At 39.3% G+C, this 24,510-nt stretch overlaps 1 protein-coding gene across 1 annotated transcript in view; it reads left to right on the plus strand.

Moving 5' to 3' along the window:
* Positions 1-24,510, plus strand: part of SNTG1 (syntrophin gamma 1) — a 245,729-nt gene that overhangs the window by 154,634 nt on the left and 66,585 nt on the right. The window contains exons 12-13 of the mRNA XM_026659517.1: positions 16,403-16,519; positions 22,976-23,047. Coding sequence (XP_026515302.1) covers positions 16,403-16,519; positions 22,976-23,047 — 189 coding nt within the window. The remainder of the gene's footprint in view (positions 1-16,402; positions 16,520-22,975; positions 23,048-24,510) is intronic.

The raw sequence follows: 24,510 nt of genomic DNA on the forward strand, positions 1-24,510 counted from the left end.
ACTACTGCAGAGAGTACTAAAAACTACGAGGACTCTTTAGTCGTTTCGGTCTGCCAAAACAACTTCTGAGCGACAACGGACCGCAGTTCATCTCTCAGGAGTTTCAAAATTTTATGAAGGCAAATGGGATACACCACATCACTTCGCACCATATCATCCATCCACCAATGGATTAGCTGAAAGATTGCGCAGACAATGAAACAAGCTTTGAAATCGGCAAGGGGACAATTATCCATTCAAAAGTGTCTGGACACCTTCTTACTATCCTATAGAAACACACCTCATGCTATGACCAAGGCATCCCCGGCCTTTCTAATGATGGGACGACAGCTGCGCACTTGCTTTGATCTGCTTAAACCTTCTGAACCCCGACAAATTGTGCAATGTCAACAGCAAGATCAAGTCATCAGGCATGCATCCAGAGCAAAAAAACGAACCTTTAGCCCAGGACAGCTGGTTTTGGCTCGGAATTATACTTCTGGAGCAAAATAGGTCCCTGCCACTGTCATCGCTCAAACAGCGCCTGTTTCCTACACAGTCTGGACTGCAGAGGATCTCGCCTGGCGGCGACATGTAGCTCAGCTGCTGCCAGGTCATACCTGTCCTCAGGACACATCTTCTGTTGAGTTGCCTGACTTCACCACTTCCGGCGAGACACCGAATCAAGAGTCACCTGTTCCTGACGTTTCCCCTCCATTAGTGCCGGCAGCAGAGATACTCCTCTGCCCGGAACAAGCTGATACCATATCCTCACCCATTCGCCCTACGAACCCTGAGCCCATTGTCAGGCCCGCCTCCAAGACACTTTCGGGTGCAACAACACCAGAAGTCCACCGTAATCCACCTGGAGACAGAAGGCCTCCTCAATGGCTGGATCTTTAGCTAGAGCAAACCCACGGTTACGGGGCAAAATAATCCCCGGGGTTTAGCCGGGAACGGAGGCAGTCTACCTCCTTCTCTAGTTTAGTGTTTGTTTGTTTTTAGGGGACGTTCTTATTAAGGGGGGAGCAATGCATTGTGTATTTGGTTGTCGTGGTAATAGAATCTTGTTGTTTCTATGGCAACTGAGTTAGATTATTATAGGATAGCCCAGCCAGTTTGGGCTGGTTTTTGGTTAGTTCAGTGTGTGGCAATAAATGACTGCTTTTAAGGTTTACAGCTCTCTGTGTCTCCAGTGATTTTTTTCCTAAACCTGTTGCCCCCAAGGATATAACACTTACTTTTTAAAATTTTGTTAAAAGCTACAACTTCTTCATTTATATCAAAATTGTGCACTGGAATAAGACGGCTCTACTGATGTGTTTGAGGTTAGTGAGATCTCACCATGAATTGCTGCCACCACATCCTGCTTCCCAGTGCAGTAATGTCTTCTGTTCCTCTTGTTTATGAGAATTCATTCCCACAAGTCTTTGAAATGTACTTTGACTCAAAAGAATATTGGCTAACTATTTGGAGTGCCTCAGTGTTGATAATGAAGCTGTGACAGATCAGCAACTCCTGGATATAGAAGTAATAGATTTGGTTGTAATTTGTAATTAGTGTATAATGTTAAGTGAAATGCACTAAGAATTTTTAAGATCAAGAAAGGTACATTGTATTTCCTAGTTAGCAATCATGCTTAAGTAGAGTAAATGATTTTTAAAACTGAATACCTTAGTACAGTAATTTGTGACTGCTTTGGCTATTACATTTTTATTTTGCCAGTTTATGCTAATGCAATATTTTTATTGTGGCATCAGTGATGGTAGTGTAATGAGAGCATACTGTTGGGAATTTAGAGATGCAAAGAATATCTTTGCATCTGCTAATCTTTTTACAGTTTATGGGTAATACTTTGTGGCTGCAAACTGTTACTGCAGTAATTCATCAATAGGACCTAATCTCTTCAATATGTCACTCTCTTAGCAAACCTGTCTGGAAGATGGTTATTTGCACTTGGTGGAAGGCATTGATGCCTGTAAAATTTAACCTCAATGAGATTTCAATTATACTTTGTATAGCAAGAGAACTGCTGACTTTGTTAAATCAGTTACACGCTGATGTAGTCCAGTGTCATTATGGCCCAGATTTTAAAAGGTAATTAGGCATTAATCCACTCAGTCTTACAATACCTAACTGACTTAGAAGTCTAAATCTCATTTTCAAAAGTGGTAGGCACTTAGGACCCAGATCCTCAAATGTATGTACTGATTTCAGCAGGAATTTTTGAAAATGAGACTTAGACTTCTAGGTCAGTTAGGCCTTGCAAAGATGAGCAGAGCAACACCAAAATTCCTTTAAACATCTGGCTCTATGTTCCTGATTCTAGAAGTGGTTTGTATTATAGTGATTTGTGGTTTGTTTTAACAAATTATTTAGTGGTAAATTGTCTCTGGAAGCCATTCAGCCTTCTGGGTAATTATGAAATAGATTCATTCAAACTGTATTTGATTCATTTTTACCTGATTTAATAATGTATAGTATTTCCTTCCTTAGATATTTGTGTGGTTTAAAACATGTTTGTTTTAAGAAATTAATTCCTGTCCAGTAGGCCTGTATCAAATTCATTTTATAGCTTTCTTTCCTCTAACCACTGAATGGTCTTATCGGCCCTCCCTTCCCAGCTGTGGTTTTCTGACAAGTACTGCTCTTTGGCAACTTTTCGTGTTTTCTGTGAGAAGTAGTATGTAGGACCTGATCCCATGCCTACTGAAGAGTCTATAGAACTCTTCTCATTGACTTCAGTGAGCAATGAATCAAGCCCACAATGACTACACCCCAGTTATATATCATTTGCATTTCGGAAGAGGCTCAGCAAACTTAGCCATGAACATTTAGGTACCGAAAGCTGCTCAGAGTGTAAAAAACCATTTTGACCTTTAGCCTTCCAAATATTTCTGCGTCAAAAAACAGTACCAGTAATACAGGTTGTATTTAAAGTGACATTGCTAAGTACATGTTTTATAATTTTAAATTTTTTCTTTTATTATTCATTATTTTCTTTTATTATTTTATTATTATTTGTACTTCCCTCTGATAGGCTTGAAAGTAAAATTTCATTCCTTGATTACTTTGTCCTCTTTCATTTACAAACATTGATTTCTCTTTCAAAAGATGAATCAGCCTCTGCACTGCAATGTAATTCCATGGGTAATTTTGTTTTATATTTATACATTCCAAAGCTCAAAAAATGGTGACTTTGGGCTCTTATAGTCTTAAAAAAATTAAAAATCATTGAGCGTACAGAGTCTTGTGTCTATGCGCAGGCTTCTAGGATGGATGTCCAACTATGACAATATGCCACAGCAGAGTGTGTATTAATAGGTCATTTCCCTTATTCCTAAACATCATAAAAATGGCAACCTCTTTAACAGCTTTGCAGCGAAAATGCCTGAGGTTTAAAAGTCAAAATTTGGCTTGGCAATGGTCTTCACTCAGGAGCAGTTTATGGTATTATTCCAGAGAAATTTGATTTTGGTTTCTCCGGAGTATGGACGTTTGAATATTGGGTTCTGAAAATGAAGTTATATACACTCAGGCATTGCTGATCACATCAGTGCCCTGATCCTGCAAACATTTAAGCACATGTATAATTTTACTTGTGTGAAGTCACTGAACTCTATGGAATTGCTCATGAGTAGAGTTACCCACGTGCTTTTGTGTCCAGGGTCAGTGCCTAAATTGGGACCCAAGGAAAGGATGTGCAGCTTGTGCATGCTCAGATCGGTTAGCTTTGGAGTGATGAGGCATCCACTTATAGACATACTGTTGTGGCTTGTTGTTATGGTTATTTTTACTTCTTTTAATACAGCAAGTAAATCATGTTACAATAACCATTTTGAAGGACAAAGTCATGGATAAATGTGGCAAACTCTTCACTAAATATATAAGTAAGAATACTACAGTGTGTACATGTAGGGGGAAAGACTTGTTAATGCTTTGAGGTCGGGTAATACTAAACATGATCAAAACAATTTCTGAAGTTAAGGGGGAGTACCTTTTAACCACTCAGATACAGATTTTTATGTGTATTATATCTTTTTTGAGGCCTCGTCATGGGGCATCCTCTTGTGCGTGGAGCACACTCCTGCATCAGGCCACAGCACAATTGGCACACCTGTCTGTTTCTCTCCTTCTGAGTCCCCAGTAACTCTATCCCAGGCTCTTTTGCCATAATAATACCCTACCTGAGCTGCTATGTTACAAAAACACTACAAATGTAACACCGACAGACCTCGGTCGTCGACGGGTTAGATTGAACCTGGGACCTCTGGAGCTAAATGCATGAGCCTCTACTGCATGAGCTAAAATCCATATGCCTGTTAGCTAAGGCTGTAGAGAAGAGTCATTAATTTCTCTCTCTCTCTCGTGTCTCGGTGCCACTAGAAGGGACAGAGCACCACACCTATGAGGTGTGTGGGTTACACAAATATTATAAAATATAAGTCCCCACAAATAGACTATTTGTCATCCCTTGTGTGTATAGTCCCTAAAATCCCAAGATTTGTAGTCCCTTGATGGTCCACATACTGGTGTCTTCCACCATACCTGGCTTTTTGTCAGGCCTTTCCTCTGTGTGTGCCAGGATAGCCACCCCAGCCCTTCCAGGTGCTGTACAACCCCGTTCTTCACAACAGGAATCCCCACAGCCACTCTGCAGGGAGGCCATCCTCACCCAAAGAGCATTCATCACTCCCCCTGGACCATGAGCCCACTCCATTCCTCTGACTCCAGCTGTCCAATGTGGAGACATCAGCAAGTAAGCCTCTTCACCAGTCCCCTCCCTTCAGCCCTCTCTGGACCTCTGCTTCAGTTCTCCAGCTTAGAGACATCAACAGGCAATTCCCTCTGCTGCTCTCTGGCCTGTCTCTGGGTAGGTCAGTTGGCAAACCCCTCTCGCTGCTCTCCTACTTTCAGTTTTTCCCAGGAACCTCTTCCAGTCTCCTAGTCTCTGGCAGCTCTCACCTACCCTTTTCCTGACTGACTCCTTTGAGTCACCGGATCTCCCCATTTCTGATTCTCCCTGTCCCATCCTCTTAACTGGTCAAACTGTGGGCACCTGTTCTATCTCAGAGGGACTGGACCTGCTTCATTTACAGTCCCTCTGAGACAGTCCCACAAGAAAATCACAAAGCTTGTTCTTCATTAAATATCAAGAACCCTATCACCTTCTCACAACCATACTTAACTCCATTAATAAGTTCAGTAGATGAGAAATGGGCATGCGGTCAGTTTAAAATTTGTCCTTATTTTACAGAGCTGATTTTTTTTCAGTAGAAAATACTTTACCATGGCTGCAGTTGTGCAGCAGCAATGAGAGAGGATGATGACACTATGATATACAGTAAGTTTATAGCCAGAATGTATGGGGATCTTCTCATTATCAAAACGTTAGTTGACAGCTACTCTGTTGTGAATGACAAAGAATGTCTTGGAGTCCCCAAGTTGGCTGTAAAATTCTTTTGAGGGCAGAAGGATGGGATCCCTTCAATGATAAAACTAGCAGCCTAATTAACCAGATCAGGGGTGTGCTAAACTGCTATGAAGATGTATGTGACAAGTAAACAAGAAAAATCTCCACAAGAAGAAAGGAAGTTTATGGAAGCCAAGAAGCCAGATCACTCTAGATAAAACAAAAGTATATTAACTTCACCAACTGGCGCTTTAATTATTAACCAGGCAAATGTTGTATTCTAATTCCATTTTGACCAGAGAGAGAGAGAGAATTTGAGAATTTGAAGTGACTCATGCTGCGTTAAGACACATTCAGCACTTTTGTGAAAAAGATAACTGCCCACTCTAGTTGGTGAATTTAAAAATGATTCAGTCAATAATCCTTAAGGCATAAGTAGATCAAACTATTTTTTTTACTACCATCTCCTATTACTTTTACAAAAAGTGGCAATATAAATCAGCGCCCAAGCCTGTTGCTTGCATCAAAATTTGGCTCTGCAAAGAAAGCTCTATTAGAGTTTTCTGATGTGTATCAGGAATGGTAAGTACTTTTTTTTCTTCCTTTGGAAGAATCCTTACCATTGAGAGCCATGCTTCCTCAATGCTAATCTGTACTGTACTAACAACACATTCATACTGTAATGAATTTTTACTACATGAAATTGTTCATTGACCTGAATAATCCTCAGGGGGAAAAAAACTTGTTGTTTCAATTCTGTCATTTTGACAAATGCATGCGATTATCCAATTAGTCTTCAAATTGGCTTTGCCATCACAGGAATCGGTTGCAATAAGTGAGCATTTCGAAAACTTAAATGAGGGGGGAAACGACTCTCTTGAAAATAAATTCTACCTACTAATCTGCAACCAGGGTGAGGGATTGAGGTATCTTCATCTCCTTGATTAATAGAGATGGAGTGAGAGCACTATGGGATGGATAGGCAGGCAAATTCTGCCTGCTTGACTCTCCAGGAGACTCTTTAAGCACCCAGCTTATAGATGACACTACCCCAACTACTTGATGGATGTGAAAGGAGTGGCTAACCATACTTGACATGAAAAGTAGGAAGGTGCAAAGAGGGCCACCCAGAATTTTAGTGGGGGAAGTCATTGGGACTTGTTAGGGGATGGCAGAAGGCCGAGTGGTATGGGGAACAACCTGAGTTTATGCTTGTGAACCTTTCACAAATGTGGGTTTTGATTACCAAACAAAATGAGCTTTGAACTAAGGTTACATCTGAAGTTGCTATATGTGCACTTCAGAAGTGTCACAGAGCTCAGCTGTGAAACATAATACGGTAATAAACTGCAAATATCATTCTGGCTGGTTACTCTGTGTAGTACTACCTGTAGTTCTCAGTGTAGCAATTCTTGCCTGCTTAAACTGTTTACTCCCTCTGTGATTATATTCTTCTGTGTTCAAGTGAGCAAATATTATGATTCAATTTTTCCGTATTATAAGTCTATTTTTCAGTTACATGGAGAAGAATGGGAAGAGCCTCATAATTTAATGTGCAAATATCTGAAAAATATTTTCCAGTTTTAGTTTAAATCCCCATCATATTTCCTCAAAAGTTTACTTTATGGTTAAAAACAAAAAAACAAAAACAAAAAAACCTATCTTCAAGCTACCTATGATAATAGGGTGAAGAGGAAATTAAATTCTTACCAGGAAATTCAAGGACATTAAATACATTAATATATTTAATCCTTTGATCCCATTGAAATGGGAATAATAAGTTCATTTAAAATTAAATAACCTACCAGTAAGCAGCTCATGTATGAGGGGGCTTCTCTTTCATGGAGGGTTCCAAAACATAAGGAATTGAAATGGGGATTAGGCTAGGAGAAAACAGCAGGGAGGGGAAGAGGGGAGAAGAATAACCCCTCATAATGTCAGTGATACTTTTATTGCTAGTGTCTTAGTTATTTTTCATATTTCTTTTTCTTTATTGTATTCCAGGGTTTCACAACATTTTTTGAATTGTGCCCCATGTTAGCCTTGGTGTGTGTTTTTCTTTTTTTCTCAAACCTCACCCCGCCTTACAATTGCAAGGATACTGCCACCTAGTGTTGCTAATGCATTTGATCAGGTGATATCAGGCAAATTGCTTAAATCAAAATGCAAGTCGAGTGGTACTATAACAGTACCTCTTACCTTTACATGTGAGCAGTGCCGAGACCTCGGACGCCAGGTCGCAATGCTGCTTACTCAGATTTGGTTTGGTCCCTGCTCGGTCTTGCCAGCAGGGAAGGGGCTCTGCCCTTATGCCATTCAGCTCCTCAGGGGCCCAGGCGGGGGGACCCATCCCCTCCTCATTGTTCCCCTATCAAATTCAAGTTCTCAAAAGTGTGTGGAGAGGCATAATTCCCCTGTTTAAAAAGGAGGTGGGGTATGGTACTTTACCTTCCCCCACACCTCTGGTATCCGTAGCCATGCCTCCCTAGAAAGTTTGACGCACTCCCCTCAGTTGAGAACCTACGTTCTATCCCATTGACCACACACACAAATATCTGCTATACCTCATTGCAGTGCAAAGTGAGTGCAAAGGAGTGAGAGACTCTAAAGTGCACTAAGTCTGTGCTACCATACAAAGTGGTTCCTATGTCAAATCAGATTTTTAATGTCAGTAAAGCAGGCTGTAATACTTCCCATTAAGTTTAAAATGGCACTATGCAAGATTAAAGATACAGCTCAATTTGTTCACTTTATTTACATTTTTACCAGGTTGTTTTAAGAGTCATATAGTGAGAATACTGTAGAAGCCTAAATGTTTATCTGATTTGAGATAAGCCAAATCATTGTTAGTTCAAGGACTGGCGGAAAGAATTCTCCTTTGCTTTGGCAGGAAAACACAACAATCTCAATCATAATACATTACTGAGCTAGTATATAGCTTATGACTGAAGACAAAATTGTCCAGTAAATAATTGCTTTTGATAAAATATATGGGGGGAGGGGTTAAACAAAGATAAAAATATTCCATAGGACTATGAGGACCATCAGAAAAGGCATATAAAAAACCTTGCATGATGAATATTTATGGAACCTGATGCATTCCTTTTGCTGGATTACTAGATAAAGGAATACACCTGTGTTGAGCCGTGAAGGATGAAAATTGCCAGCTCTATTTGAAGCATCATCTTAAAAACAAACAAACAAACACCACATGCAAAAAGCCCTTGTGTATTGTTGTATGCCTCTGTTTTCTATGAAACAGTCTAAATAAATGGTGAAAGGAAAAAAAACTTACTTAAACAAGGGATTTACGCCAATAAATATATGTTTTCAAAGCAATGAGCTCTGGAGGCTTAGCTGCACAATTCCCAATGTATTTATTTGGAATTGTGAAGTTAATGCTATGAAAATATAGATGTATGAGTCTCTATTATGTGAAGGATTCTTATCACAGCTACTGTAAGAATCAGTCCTATTATATAAGAATGAGGCCTAAAATTCTCTGGGGTGAGGGGAAATGAAAGAATAATTCTCTAAAATGAAATAAAGCAACAACCTTGGGAAAGTAATTCCCCTCCACACACATGAACAAAATGGCAATTCTTTTTTATTAAAATAAGTATTTTACCCCTCTGCGAGCTTTGTCATATCCATGTTGAGATTCAGTCAGCTGTGTTATATGCACCATGTAATGCAGAATTTTAGCACTGAGATGGAATAACAATGATCATATAGGACAGTAAGGTAGATGTGAGTATCTGCAAATGGAGGATACGCCAAGGCATGCTGCCTTATCCATTCTCCTAGTGACTTTACATACACATTGCTGCTGTTGTTCAATATAACCCCTGAGGGACTCCATATGAGAGGGCATTTGGAGTTGATGATTAGTATCTAGTTAACAACAAAGATGGGAATCTGCCCCAAAGAAATTAGCAGAATCCCTATAAAGCAATTGTATTCACTTCATTTAGTCTCATAGATAGGGTGGACCTCACCTTGTGATTGATTCAGCAAAGCACTTACCAGTTTTGCTGGGAAAATTCCTTACTAGCTTTAATTTCTAGTCGTTACAAAAATTAATGATGCAATTGGGGCCGTAAGCCCGCTTAAACCAGAATGTAAAACATTTAAAAATCTCATCCTTTCCTGATTTTCTCCAATGTGGTGCTCAGTCAGCACCCCCAAAAAGGTAGGCCTCAGACTGGATTACAAGCAAACAGATCTTCAAGATCAAGTAGTTTGAGCGGTAATTAAATCTCCTTATAGTTTAGCTTGATTGGCACCCCACATTCCATAGTAGAAAAAAAAACAATAGAATGCATAAGAATTCCTGGGAAAGGATCATGGAGATGGATGTGTGTATGTGTGGTCTTTTTCTTTTATATATCAGTAAACCTGGCCCTGTGTTCCTGGTGCAGAGAACCTGTCTTTAATGCATCTTGTTTGCTTAGTGAAGAAGACAGAAAACCATTTACAAAGCTAAAATGACAAGACTGCTTCAAGGGACAGATTTTCTGAATGAGCTAGACTTCAAAACCCTGGCCAGCTCTGCTGGACATTTGTTTTTCCATGTCTACATGATAGCAAAATATTTTTATTCATATTTATTATTGCTCTTTCATTCACTCACATCCAGACACGATGGAATCTTCTGATATTTTTAAAAATAGTTGTTCACTTGTAGGCAGGGCCGACGAGAGGCGGGGGAAGCCCTGTTTAGCCGGTCCGCCCTTGCTGGGGGGCCCCCAAAAAAATTTTCACCGGGGCCCGAACCCACTCTCGGCGGCCCTGCTTATGGGGAACCCTGACCCTATTGAAGTCAATGGAGCTTTTGCCATTGACTGCAACTGAACCAGGCTCAAATCTTCTTCCCAGCTTTTTTGTTTGGGTGAATTTTCTGTTTAACCATAAACCATGATAAACTCTGAGAGTACTAAGCTGGGACAAGAATGTCAGTAGCAGTGGGGCGACAATTATCAAAGCTCTTCACCAAGCCATCAGGATCATCCTGCCTGCTGTATAAGATGTTCATTAGTCCTCTGGCTCTATCTTTGTCCTGTTGCCCCACTCCGCTGCTGCAAATAATATTAGTCTGAGAACTCCCAGAGAAAGTGGCAGTAATTCTGTCCTGATCTTTTAATTGCTTTATTTTCATCTATCATAGAATATCAGGGTTGGAAGGGACCTCAGGAGGTCATGTAGACCAATCCCCAACTAAATCATCCCAGCCAGGGCTTTGTCAAGCCTGACCTTAAAAACCTCTAAGGAAGGAGATTCCACCACCTCCCTAGATAACCCATTCCAGTGCTTCACCACCCTCCTAGTGAAAAAGTTCCTCTTTATTTAGCATTATTTTGTGGTGATTTTCTTGAGTGAATATCTTTTTATTCTTTATAAAGTAAAATTAAACATTCACATTAAAACTCTGTGAAAAATGACACATCAGACAGAAAGGCTCTTATAGGCTATGTAAGTAAATACTTTTAACAACATATTGGGAAGATATGAAATGTGGATTTAATAAATACATGTTGTCAGGTTATGAATTATTGTCCTGCTCAGCTACAGTGTCTGCATCCTGTAAATCCATATTGAATTGGATGTGTATGGATTTTTGACTGAAAGAAGGGTTCTGGTTAATTTATCATGTAAATATAGAGACTTTTTCAAGTGTCCGTGTTTCACCTGAGAAGCCATAATAATATATTGAGTCTTTAATGCAGAATCAACTTGCACTTAATTAATACGTTTTGCATCACTTATTGCCTTTGGAAATTACAACAGCTGCAAAAATTGCTTTGTGGCTGGAAGTTTATCGGAAATAAGACTTGGTCTCTTTTTTCCATGTGACAGGACTGAGAAGCTTGGCAGTCCTCAAACAAAGCTGCTGCTTCTTGAAGATTGAAATGCTATTCAAATGTCTAGATGTCCATAGCATTTGGTCATGCCTTATTCCTTTGGGGTCTCCACTCCTTTTCTGTGTGTGTGCAGTATCCATACCACTTCTGAGACATGAAGTTGTCTGATGCGCCGCTCAGTTCCCTTTCTTGGCTGAATTAGTAGCGATACTCCTTCAGCTCAGTGGATAGATAGTTAAATTCTATTCTACATATATATGACCGGTATATATGATGAGTTCTGTGTTTGTATGTATGCAGTCAAGGATCTTTAGGTCCTAGTTCTGCAAAGGGACTCAGAATCATTGTTCTTTCTTTCCATGTGGAATCCAATTAAATTGAATAAGATTTTGTGATGGAGTCCATGCTTGCAGTTCCTTGTGCAGGATCAGAAGGGGACCTGCCATGGTACATAATTCCTTGGGTCATCTTTGGTGTTTTAAAGTTTTTCTTTCTTATTTATATTTATCACACTCCATAAATGAGCCATTGATCTCCAGAATTAAAAAACTGTCCATTTTAAATTAATGAGATTCCCATTGTTGTTCTAGATTTTGTCTTTGAATCAAAGTTAGCATGTTTATCAAAATCTAAAATATCACCAGGCTTTGGATTCGATTTTATCTCCTAAAAGACAGGATATTCTTTATCCATTTCCAATCATCTTACTGCGTGTAGCACCTATGCTTTCTCCAGTTTCACGTGTCTAATTTATTCATAAGAACTTGAGGCCACTGTAGTAGAAAATAATTTTAAAAAATAAAACACTAATATATTGGGCCAACCTTCCTATTCTTTAGAATCTGTATGGCTATGTTTTATTCATTTAAATTACAGAAAAGGGATTTTATAAATATACTTACTGACAATCTGATAGTGTTTTGATTAACAGTCCCTCTGTAGGTTTGATGATGGTATTGTAGCTTGAAAGAGAAAAGCCCTTTTTTGTTAATAAATCCTCAATAAAGGATATTGTCTGCAAAATCAGTTTAACTTCTTCCCATGATGTAGAGTCAAGGGGAAAAAATCTCAAATATCTCATGGCTGCTTTAGTAGTGAAGTAATCAAATTTAAAATATCAATACATCCACATAGCATGAGTGACTTTATCCTGTTAGGCTGATGAATAGTGGAAGTACAAACTTTATAAAATGTAATCAGAGTTGTGGGAAAGAGAAACTACCAGCTGAACACAAATTACTTACCATACTACAAAAATATTAAATATCTTCAGGCCAGGTGGTTGTCACATTCTGGGGTGCAATCCATACCAAAGAGTGGTTGTGTCACCACTTGCCCTCTAAACTTGGATGCCTCACAGTGCATTGCTGATGTAGCTCTCAACCTGGGCAGCTCACAAACAGCTTGACAGCATGCATATCACAACCTGAGTGTCTGTGCTAAAGAGCCCTGATTCAGCAGCTCTGACCCGAGTAGCTGGTCTACAGCACTACTCTGGCTCCCACCAGCCTTGGTTACTACTTGCAGGGTAACCTCAACACACTCCCAGTCCCATATTTTCCCAGAAAAAAATGTGTTCTGCCACATCCAGCCCTCTCCTGGACAGTTCAGAGAAATATTAAGGTTTGTTGCCTCTTTAAGGAGTCAATATTCAATAGGTTTTTTACTTTAACTGAAGTTACCAACCAGTTCAGTTTAAACACAACACTGGATTAGTTTCAATTAAAAATAAAACAAGTTTATTACCAAAAGAAGATAGGATTTTAAGTGAATTCAAGCATGAGAGAAAATGTTAGAAATGGTTACCAGCAAATAAAAACGAGAACACTCATCTAACAGTCTAAAACTTAATCTAGCAAATTTTGGTTCATGGTTTTATTCAAGATGGCCTTTCTCCCCACAGCCTTCCAGCAAGATGGTGACTGACCCTCTCCTTGGTCAGGATCTCTCCCAAAGGCACAGCTGCATTTGTCTTCTTGGGTGAAAGAGAGAACTTGGGGTTTTCCGCCCCTTTGTTTTCTTCTGAAGGTTATCCCTCCAAGTAATGTTTATTCAAGCAGTGAGGAAGGTGACACTCTTTCTTCCCCCACTTATGTTTGCTGAAATGAAAATTGTTTTGTTTACTCCATTTCCTCTCCCTGCTGTCTGAAGGACCCTGTTTACTACTTATAAGTAAATTGAGTAAAACACACATTCCTTTGTTTCAGATAGATTTGCTTAACAGGTCTTTTGCCGGTCTAGTGGTATCTTACTGTGTATCCAGTTCCAATTAAACAAATCAAAAGCTAGAACCTACTAAATTCAGTTTAATTCCTTTCACCATGCAACTGTATCAGTCTCCAGAAATCAGCAATCATTTGCCATTTATCTGACATCATCAAAAATATTTTGCTAACTCTTGTCCCAACCTTACAAAGTCTTATATGTGTGAATAATTTTACTCACTTGAGTAGCGCATTTAAGTCAATTACCTCCTCAGGCTCCTAAGAAATCTCAGGCGCACACTTCTGATTTTTCTAGCACCGTGAATGACATCCCAAGTACCATTAATAAAGGGAAATAAATTAGGGTTTTCAATGGAATAGTTCTTTAAACCTTGCCTCATTGTACTTATGATCGTCTCTCTCACTCTGAGTATATATGTGCAATATAACTTTTCCCTTGGGATCTTACAAAAGAGGTTTAAGCTTTATGCTTAATTTTGCTCATTGGAGTGGACTCATTGAGTTAATGGATTTTCAGGCCAGAAGGGATCATAATGATAATTTAATCTCACGTCTGGCATAACACTGGCAACAATAAAATGTAGCAGAAACACATTTAAACCCTGCAGGGTATGTCTAAACTGTCCATGTCATCTGACCCAGGCTTGTGGGGTTTGGGCTAAGGGGAAATTGCTGTTTAGACATTCAGGCTTGGGCTGGAGTCCGGGCTCTGGGACCCCGATGATGGGGAGGGTCCAAGAGCTTGGGCTCCAGCCTGAGCTTGAATGTCTACTACAATTAAACAGCCCCTTAGCCTGAGCCCCATAAGCCCAAATCAGCTGACAAAGGCCAGCCGCGGGTGTTTAACTGCAGAGTAGACATACCCCTAGAGCTGGTATTAATATATAGAGCCATTAATTTTGGAGCAATAAACTTGTGTATATTGTTTCTGCTCTTAAAAAATGATGGAACATTCTCCATCCAGGGTCCTGAAATATCATAGGTTGAGTCATGCCCAAATCATGCAAACAGGAAGGTGAATCATTTTACTCACATTAGTAATTTTGCTTTATGTAGGTAGTCCTATTGACGACTAATGTGTATAAAATTACTCATACATAAGGATTGGCCAGACCGGGCCCTTTGTATCTCAGTACTCAATCTGCAATACATCGGAACCCTGAACAGAGAAAAGCCCATGCTTATTAGGGTAGAAACAAATTACACAATCTTATTGCTCTAAAATTAACAGGTCTATTCCATTAACCGTTCTATATGAAATAGATATTGGTTTGTCTATTTTCTGTGATATTTTACTTTCTACATTGGAAGTCAGTTTATTATCAGCCAAAGAAATGTATTAGTTTATCAGGTGTTCATGGATGTGTTTAGTCCATGTGCATGGTTTCTCCACAGCTATGGATACTAGTACTCTGGAAATACTCTGGTGGTTCTACTTTTGGTCTTGACTCACTCACATACCATAGATTGGTGCATAGTTACATTCTAATTTAAGTAATCAATTTCCAAAGAGGAAATGGTGATTTTAAGGAGTCCCCAGCTCTCTGAATACAGTGTAGATATAGGCCAAGATTTTCAAAAAGTGCCTCAAGGTAGGCTCCTAAATCCAAGTTAGGAACCTAAATAACGGGTTTGAGTTTCAAAAGGGTTGATCCACCCAGTAACTCCCATTGAATAGGTACAGTATCCAAAGGTTGTCATTAGACAACCACAAAATTGTATCTGGTGAGTATAGCTGTAGTTATACCATGATATAACAGTTTTACTCCAGTGTTCCGTCTTTTTCCTTGCTCTGCCTTTGTAGTGGGGATGGTGAAAGGGGAATTAGCCTATTTTTTTGTTTGGCAGAGCGGCCATTGGGTCCATCTCTGTTTTTCATAGTTGTTACAGTTCTTAGAAAATGTTCAAATATATTATGCAGGATGAAATAATGAATATTATATAAGCAAAAACTAACAACAAAAAGAAAAACCCTGAAACAAAGTATAAATTATGTAGCATTCCTTTCTTAACCCAATTATTTAAAATTATAATTATACTTTACAAGTTTCAGATGGGCATGTTGCTTCTAACTTAAGACTTTTGAACTGGAGTACATAGTTAAAGTAGATAGTATACTAATAACATGAATAATTCTATGCTGCATTCAGTTGATGAGGTATATACAATATTTCAGTTTTAATATGTATAACTTATATTTGCGTGTTTTAGCTTATATTTTTTCATTCATGCTATAGTGGAAATCTTTTTTATAGCAATAAGTGCAGTATACTGCTACTATGTTTTAATTCACAACTCTGTCAGTTACAGGCTGTGTGGTCTGGGGTAAATCATTGAAGCTTGCTGACCCTTAGTTTAGCTGTATGTCAGATTGGTAAAATAATATCAACCAAATACCATGATATTTGAGTAATGTCTGAAAATTATGTTAAGGTCCTTGGATGAAGCTATAAAATTGAAATACAAATAGCATGCCTTCTCTCTCATACTGAATCCTTTCTTTCCACAGAAGGCAACAAACCACCAACCAGGATTACACAAATAAGAACTTTCAACCCCTACTTGATATTTACTCTAGCTTTATGGTTACTTGGTTTCTTACACTTCAGTTTCATTAAGGTCCTTTAATTTGAATTTTCAGCATATTTAGAATGAGTCCAGCAAGTTTTTTATGGGATGATAAACTTCTGATATATATATTTGCCTTTTACTTTTGTTGGTACAATGAAAGTTTGTTCTGACAGTTTCCCATGAATAGGCTTTCTTTATGTGATTATGTAATTATAAGTGAATTACAAATATGTCATTTTGAATCACCAGTTCAGGATCTTTAGTTAAATAGGATCTGAAGGGCATCAGCATAATTTGTATGATGAACATGTAATGTATGTGGAATTCATCAACACTATTGATTTTTCCATCAGATAGTCTATATGGGCTGGACAGAAGAACGGGAACAAGACTCCCTTCAGGACCGAATGTACACACCAAAGTTTCTAGCTCTGAGGGGTTCCTCTCTTTACAAATTTATAGCACCTCCAGTAAGTATATTTCTCATATTTAGCAGGGAAAAGTGTATTTAAAATAATTTTATCCGATACAATGCATACAAGCATTTTACACAGTGATAGGTGTATCTTTCCGCTGTCTACCAGGATGTCTTATATAATAGTGAAAAATTATGGGGAATAAAAAGTTAAAGTTCTGTAAAATAATTATCAAAGGTATGAAGTGCAGCTAGTAAGCACTTTTCTGCCCACTTACCAGGAGCACTTGGCAAAGTTGGAAGGGAAACACGTTGTTTGCTGCTAGGTATGGAAAGGTCAACCAGCCTGAAGCAAACTGGTTAGATTGTGCTGAATGATAGCCAGCCTTCCAGATTCAGACAGCTGAAGGCATGGGGACTATCAGAGCCTTTTGCATGCTGTGGAAATGAATTTTCAGAACATCTATGTTTCCAGATTTCATCTTGAATGTGACTTTTTATACTTTGTGTGAGCAGCAGAGGGGAGGGAGATAGGGGAAGGGGAAAGTGGGCTGAGTAATATCGTTGGTTTAATTTGAATTTAACCAGCAAAATGTTTAGGGCCAATTTTTACTACTCTTACTCATGTTGAGTAGTGCCTCACTTGAGCCCTAACTCAACAAAGCATTTAAGCAGGGTTTTTTTAACCTCTGCTCAGCAAAGCATTTAAGCAGTCCTGAGGTCCCATTACAGTAAAACACACAGTTAAGTGCTTTATTGGGTAGGAATAGATTTAAGCATGTGCTTTAAGATAAGCACATCAATTGTCACACACATTGGGAGTGGCAAGGGGAGTTAAAAATTCCTAAAACAGACTGAAAACACAAGAGAATTTCATTATTTTTGAACTTTTGGAATTAGCTGTACTGCCTATGCTTAGGTGCTTAGATGCATCAGGACCTGAGCAAGAAGTCTCAATGATTTCAATGGGGCTGCTCACCGGCCTTTGGTTCTGAGAGGAGGCAGAGAGGAAATTAAAGCTTAGAACTGGAGGAAAAAATGTCTTCTCTCTCTGAGCTGGGAGGGAAACAGAAGTAAATTTCTATGTCCTGTAGAGCAGATTGAAAGTTACTGTGAATAAGGGTGGATGAATCTGACCCCGAGACAGCACAATTATTCACTTGTTAGTTTTGGAGAGAACTTTTTCAAGGAGTTCTGATTCATTCAGGACCAGATGCTAATGTTCTTACTGGTGCTACCTTATTCCAGAAGTAGTCCTACTGAGTTCAATGGAACTACTTATCAAGTATTTTTTTAATAAAAATATTATACTGTTCTCCAGGAGGTGAGGCAGTGGGGAAGATAGCCAATCAGAGGGGGTTCTCCCCCAGGAAAAGCTGACATTTGCAAGAGGGCTGGAGATTCTCACATCCCTGACTGCCTCCAGCCCTGGGCCAAATTCACATAGAAATCATGAGAGTTGACAACACTGGTTGCTACTCACTGGATGAGAGTTTCATTGTCAGTCTGGCCCTTTCACACTGGGTAAAAGGCTCAAAAAGCATAAAGTGGCTCTAAAACCTCTGGATCTGGCCATGGAAGGATTCTCTTGGCACAGGCACTTGTAGAAGATGGCCATAACCACCTCCTCCCTCCCCACCCCCAAACACATACACACATAGTGGGTGTGCTAGAGGCAGGAGGGACCACAGCACCCAGTATTGCAGAGATTCCAGACAGTCGTGCTGCACTTAGGGCAGCCCCAAACGGCTGCTGTAGCTTGGACAGTTTCCAGGGGTTAAAGGCACTTTACCCCTCCTTTCTCCTGGACTACAAATTCCGTGCAGCAAAATATCCCACCCAGTATGAGTAAGGGTATCAGATTCTGGCCCTTGGTTCTAAGACAGGCAAAGAGAATCAGAGGGAAAAATATGCCTTTTCTCCATGATCTGGGAAGGAAACCGAAGTAAAATTGTATGTCCTATAGTGCACGTTGAAAGAGAATGACACTGAGTGCCTTAAAATAAAAAAATAAAAACTTTGGATGAGTCATTTTCACCAGACAGTAAGTGCAATGCATGCACGTTTTGGGGTGTTGGACAAAATTGCTTTATTTTAAAAGATTGCAATAGTTATAAAAAGGATTTTGAACATCATGTTTTATAACCACACACTTTTGTGCACACTGTTCTGTCTGCAATCATATAGCAATATGTGTTCTTTTTTTCTTGTAATTTTCAAAGATTAGTATCAAACTGTTTCAATACTACAATTTTTCAGCTTCTAATTATGGGTTACTTAAATGGGAGTCATAAAAGGACTATACTTTTTTGCAGCATAAGCTCCCTGAATCAAGTTGCTTTCTAAACAGGGATGTGATGCCAATATTTTACAAGGAGCTCTCACAGAATTTTTTTTTTTTTTTTGGCCTGTGATAAATTGTGTAATACTAGTAGTGTATGTGCTTGCACAGAGTGAGTTATAGGCATATTGGGCTGTATTAGTAGGAGCATTGCCAGTAGATCGAGGGAAGTGATTATTCCTCTCTATTCGGCACTGGTGAGGCCACACTTGGAGTATTGTGTCCAGTTTCCCCCACACACACACTAAAGAAGGGATGTGGACAAATTGGAGAGAGTCCACTGGAGGGCAACGAAAATGATTAGGGGGCTGGGGCACATGACTTACGAGGAGAGGCTGAGGGAACTGGGGTTATTTAGTCTGAAGAAGAGAAGAGTGAGGGGGGATTTGATAGCAGCCTTCAACTACCTGAAGGGGGGTTCCAAAGAGGATGGAGCTAGGTTGTTCTCAGTGGTAGCATAGTTCAGGGGTTTGAGCATTGGTCTGCTAAACCCACGGTTGTGAGTTCAATCCTTGAGGGGGCCATTTAGGGATCTGGGGAAAAAATCTGTCTGGGGATTGGTCCTGCTTTGAGCAGGGGGGTGGACTAGATGACCTCCTGAGGTCCCTTCCAATCCTGATATTCTATGATTTGAACAAGAAGCAATGGTCTCAAGTTGCAGTGGGGGAGGTCTAGGTTTGATATTAGGAAAAAACTATTTCACTAGGAGGGTGGTGAAGCACTGGAATGGGTTACCTAGGGAGGTGGTGGAATCTCCATCTTTAGAGGTTTTTAAGGCCCAGCTTGATAAAGCTCTGGCTGGGATGAGTTAGTTGGTGTTGGTCCTGCTTTGAGCAGGGGATTGGACTAGGTGACCTCCTGAGGTCTCTTCCAGCCCTAATCTTCTATGATTCTATGATCTGCTCTTTTTTCCCCCCTTCTCATTTGAACAATAACACTTTCTCCTAACTATACTCAAAAAAGCAGCCATGACACTAGTTTGTCGTCTTTTTCTTCTTCTTTTTTTTTTTTTTAAAGTTCTAAAAGGTAGCAAGTGCAGAATGGTGTTGTGTCTCAGGCACCCTCTGAGTCACAGTTCCTCCTCTGCTCCTGAGAAAGTATACTTGCATCTAGGCAACTGTGCTGGCCAGTGTTTGGGAGGAGGTAGAGCCAGGGCTCCACCTATTGCCCCTCCTCTTGCTCAGAGGGTAGAGTATCATGCATGCCATCCCCATGCCCAGAGCTGGGATCTGAGTAGATTCTGTATGGGCAGTGTGTGTTTCGCCTGTCCTTATTCCTCTGTATAGCCAAGTAGGATTCAATCACAAAGAAATTATATATTTTCACATAATTCCCTATTTCTCAGTAGTAGCACTCTATCAAATATGGTTTGTCAACTATGGTTTGTCCTCATGTATGTGTACATATGCTGGCATGTATTTATAACATATTTGCAGTACATTTTACCAAACATAAAACACGTGGACATGCCAGTGTGAGAATTTTTATTCATATGAGTAGTCCCATTTACTTTATTGTGATTACTCATGTGAGGTGTGGGACTATTTGTATGAATAAAGGTTTGCAGGATGGTAACTCATACTAGGAAAATCTTCCTTTGTTTTTGTTCCTGTATGGGCTTCTCTGATTGCCACCCATAAACCAAGACTTTAATAGGCTACAACCCAGTTAAGAAGTTAATTATACTCTATGCAGTGCTAACACTCTTGTTCCTGACTAAATGTAATTAAGGATATAAAAGAGAGATTTAGAGAAAACAAATAAGGGCCAAATCCTGCATTGTTTACACAAGCAAAAGTCCCTTCCACAGAAATGGGGTTTTTTTTGAGTAAAGACTTCAGGATTTGGATGTATATGATTGAATCTAAATATCCTTTTTATCGTTTGTTGTAATAGAAAGGATGGGGGGGGGGAGGTGAACCATGTAACATAGATGAATGCAGATAATTAGAACTCTATTAAAAGAGCAAATATAACACTTAATCTTTTTGATCTTTTCATTACTGAATTTTATTTTAGTAAGATAAAGTGATTGGGCTTATGCTTCTCTTGTCTGAGTTTCAATTATTTTAATCTATATGCTCAACAAGATTTAGTACTATTAGCACATTTGTCATGCAACTCCATAATCAAATTAACCATAAAGACACAGTGTCATCCTTTAGCAGGTCTCATTTATGTAGAAAACAGATGAAAAATAGAAATTTATATGATACCAGCAAACATCTTGGTGTTTTAATAGTATTTTGAAGCAATCATTATAAAACAGTTAAACAAATCTGTGCATGATACAACATAAAAAGTGAGCAAACACTTTATAAAGTCCTGGATTGCTATATTACCCCAATCCTTCCCACAATAGCTCCTCAACAATCTAACATACCTCTCTCATGCATGTCTGTGGTTTCACTTAGGTAAAGCGATAAGTTCTCTCATATATTTTAAAGGATATTTTTATTCTCAAGTCTTGGAGACCAAATATATTTGCTCTTTCATTTGTCCTGTTCTTGAATATCAATAGCAATGATGTCTCAACCACTTTCATAGGGTTCTGTTCCACTGTCCAATTTCTTTTACTGTTAAGAACTTTTTTTCTAATATATAACCTCAACTTTTCAGACCACTGTTCCTTGTTCCTCTGTCTTCTGAAACTATGAATAGTTCCTTTCTTTCCTTTCTCTCAGTTTCCTTGAAGGTATTTATAGAGTGTGATCATATCTTTCTTGATTCTTCTCCAGACTGTATAAATTTTGCTGCCTGTTTCTGTCCTTTCTAAATCCTATTAATTAGCCCTTATATCATTTTATTGGCCCTTTATTATAATCTGTAATGTTTCCATGTAATACAATTGTTTTAAAATTAATACTTGTAAAAATAAATTTTATGTCCTGGGATAAACTTTTAGGTGGGCCAGAAATATTTTTCAGAGCTTAAGGTTTGAAGGGGTGCAAGAGTAGACACTCGCTAACACGAATATGATTCTTAGGCCTGGTCTACATTCGGGGGGGGGGGGGGGGGAAAGAAGGTTGATCTAAGTTACGCAACTTCAGCTACATCAATAACGTAGCTGAAGTTGACATACTTAGATCTACTTACCGCGGTGTCTTCACTATGGTGAGTCGACTGCTGCCGCTCCCCCGTTGACTCTGCCTACGTCTCTCGCTGAGCTGGAGTACAGGAGTCGACGGGAGAGCGCTCGGGGATCGATTTATTGTGTCTAGACTAGACGCGATAAATCGATCCCCGCTGGATCGATCACTGCCTGCCAATCCAGCCGGTAGTGAAGACATACTATATGGAGATATACCTATCTCATAGAACTGGAAGGGACCCCGAAAGGTCATCGAGTCCAGCCCCCTGCCTTCACTAGCAAGACCAAGTACTGATTTTGCCCCAGATCCCTATGTGGCCCCCTCAAGGATTAAACTCATAACCCCGGGTTTAGCAGGCCAATGCTTAAACCACTGAGCTATCCCTCCCCCATTAGCTGTTGTCTTTTATCCTGTATTTGGATTGTAAACGCTTTGGGGACTGTCTTTTGTTAGGTGTTTCTACACCGCTTAGTGCAGTAGTGTCCTTGTGTATATTTGGGGGCCTTCCCACAATATAAATAATAAACATAACACTACATAGGGGCAGTGTGCAACAGGCCTTTACATGTCTGCTCAGTGAGGGGAAGTGCAAAAATAATGCCGTTTTTACAAGTCCTGTGCAAAGGTCTGTCAGGATTGCTCAGGGACTGCTCCCTCAATGCATCTGCAGCAGCCAACAACACTCCAAAGGCAGCAGGGAGAAGATGGAGGCTTGGCCCAACCCCACTCTTGAACATGCAGGAAAGCTGGTTGCACCACCCTAAAGGATGATACTGCCTGAATACAGCCCCACTGTACCCCAGGACACTCAGGGAGGGACAGTGCTTCCCTGAGGTACAATGTCTCTTTGGGCTCCCTGTGGAGTAGTGTGCCTCCTCAGCACTGCTACCTGAGGGCTAAATGTGTCAATGTGGCCCATGGTAACAGTTCTCTAAGGCAATGTTGTGTGTCTCTTCTGTGCATATGCAGTGTATCAGTGAAAGAAGATCTTTGGGACAGGACAAAATGGGCTATAAACTATATCATTAAGACAAAGTAAAATTACATTATTTATTGTATTTTTCTTTGTTTTTTCAAGGTCACCACGTGGGATTGGACACGAGCTGAAAAAACGTTTTCAGTTTATGAGATCATGTGCAAAATTCTCAAGGTATGAGGAGCCAATGTAAAAAGTTATGGAGGTGGCAGCTGAAAGGCAAGGGGGAAAACATCATAGCTAGATAAATTGCACAGCGTGCTGCCAAGAAGAGTTTGAACCTTCTCCCTTTGGAGTCAATGGCAAAACTCCTAGTGACATGAGTGGGTACAGGATGAGCAAAGTTTTTCCAAAGCGCTGCAGGATTGGATGTAAACTGAGTTTAACTGGGTTAGCGTCCACATGGGAAAGTGCTTTTTCACCATGATCCAGTATATGTTTTACATTGGCAAAGCATTTTATAGCTTCTCAACCAATATAACATTTGTAATATAGTTTAAACTGAATAACTACAAAAATAGGGATTTATTCTGCCCTCAGATACATGAATGCAACTCTCATTGATTGCCACAGAAGGTTGCACCCATGTACTTGTGGGCTGGATAGAGCTCTGAAAATATATACATTAGTGTTCTTAAAAACTTGTCATTTACCATAATTTACTCCATTTGTTGTATTCTCAACACATAGAATGAGCAACTATATAATGTTTAAACAGTTATCTTTGCAAATGGCAAGGTTTTAAGGGGATCACGTGTTGCATGTACAGTATTGCATGTTATATATTTAATGTCGTTTCAGGCTTACTATATATTGACATTCTGTGTTTTAAACATCATGGAAATTGAACATTCTCTAGGTGTGTAATAATTTTCATGTATATTAAATACAATGTAAAAATTGGAGAAAACAAAACAGAGATTAGGAAAATGTTTCTCTTTCCATACATTTGAAATGATACTTTCCCTTATTTTTTTTCCTCCCTGATACATGTGGAAGGGAATTTGATAATTTCTCAACTTTTTAACGTGGCTTCTATTAGAAGTCATTTATCATTTGACAGCACGGTGATAGGACAATAACAGTGATATTTCCATGGTGTGGAAACTTATCTGAAATGTTGACTTTTTAATAGTAACCTTTGTAAATACCGTGTTAGAAAAAGTTTCCAGTTACACTCTATTAAAATGTTATAGTTTGGTGGAAGTATCAAGAATTCTGTCAAATGCAGATATTTAGAATAAAGTTAAGGACTCTGTGCAGTAATGTGCATAGTCAGTGTTAATTATGAGTGCCTCATGGTGCGGCAAACACTGGGCAGTGGGTACATGAGTCATTTTTCTCATACAAATAGTGCTCATGAAGTCAGTACCAAGACAATGTCTCATCCAAATATTTTATTATACAAGTTTAATTAAAAATAACAAAGACAAATATTACATAGATCCTTTTAACATTTTTTAAAATGTATTCCTCCATTCCCTTCCTTGCTACCTTACTCCCTCCCTCACTTGTTTACTCTTTTCATTCTTTTCCCCATTAACCATCTCTCCTTTCCCCCTATCTTCCTCTATTTCCTAGGAGGTCACCCTTGAACATCTTTCAAATGCTACAGTTTTCTTTACCCCTTTTCTCCC

Source organism: Terrapene carolina, unplaced genomic scaffold (assembly GCF_002925995.2).
Source record: "Terrapene carolina triunguis isolate 2854851 unplaced genomic scaffold, T_m_triunguis-2.0 Scaffold58, whole genome shotgun sequence".
NCBI lineage: Eukaryota > Metazoa > Chordata > Testudines > Emydidae > Terrapene > Terrapene triunguis.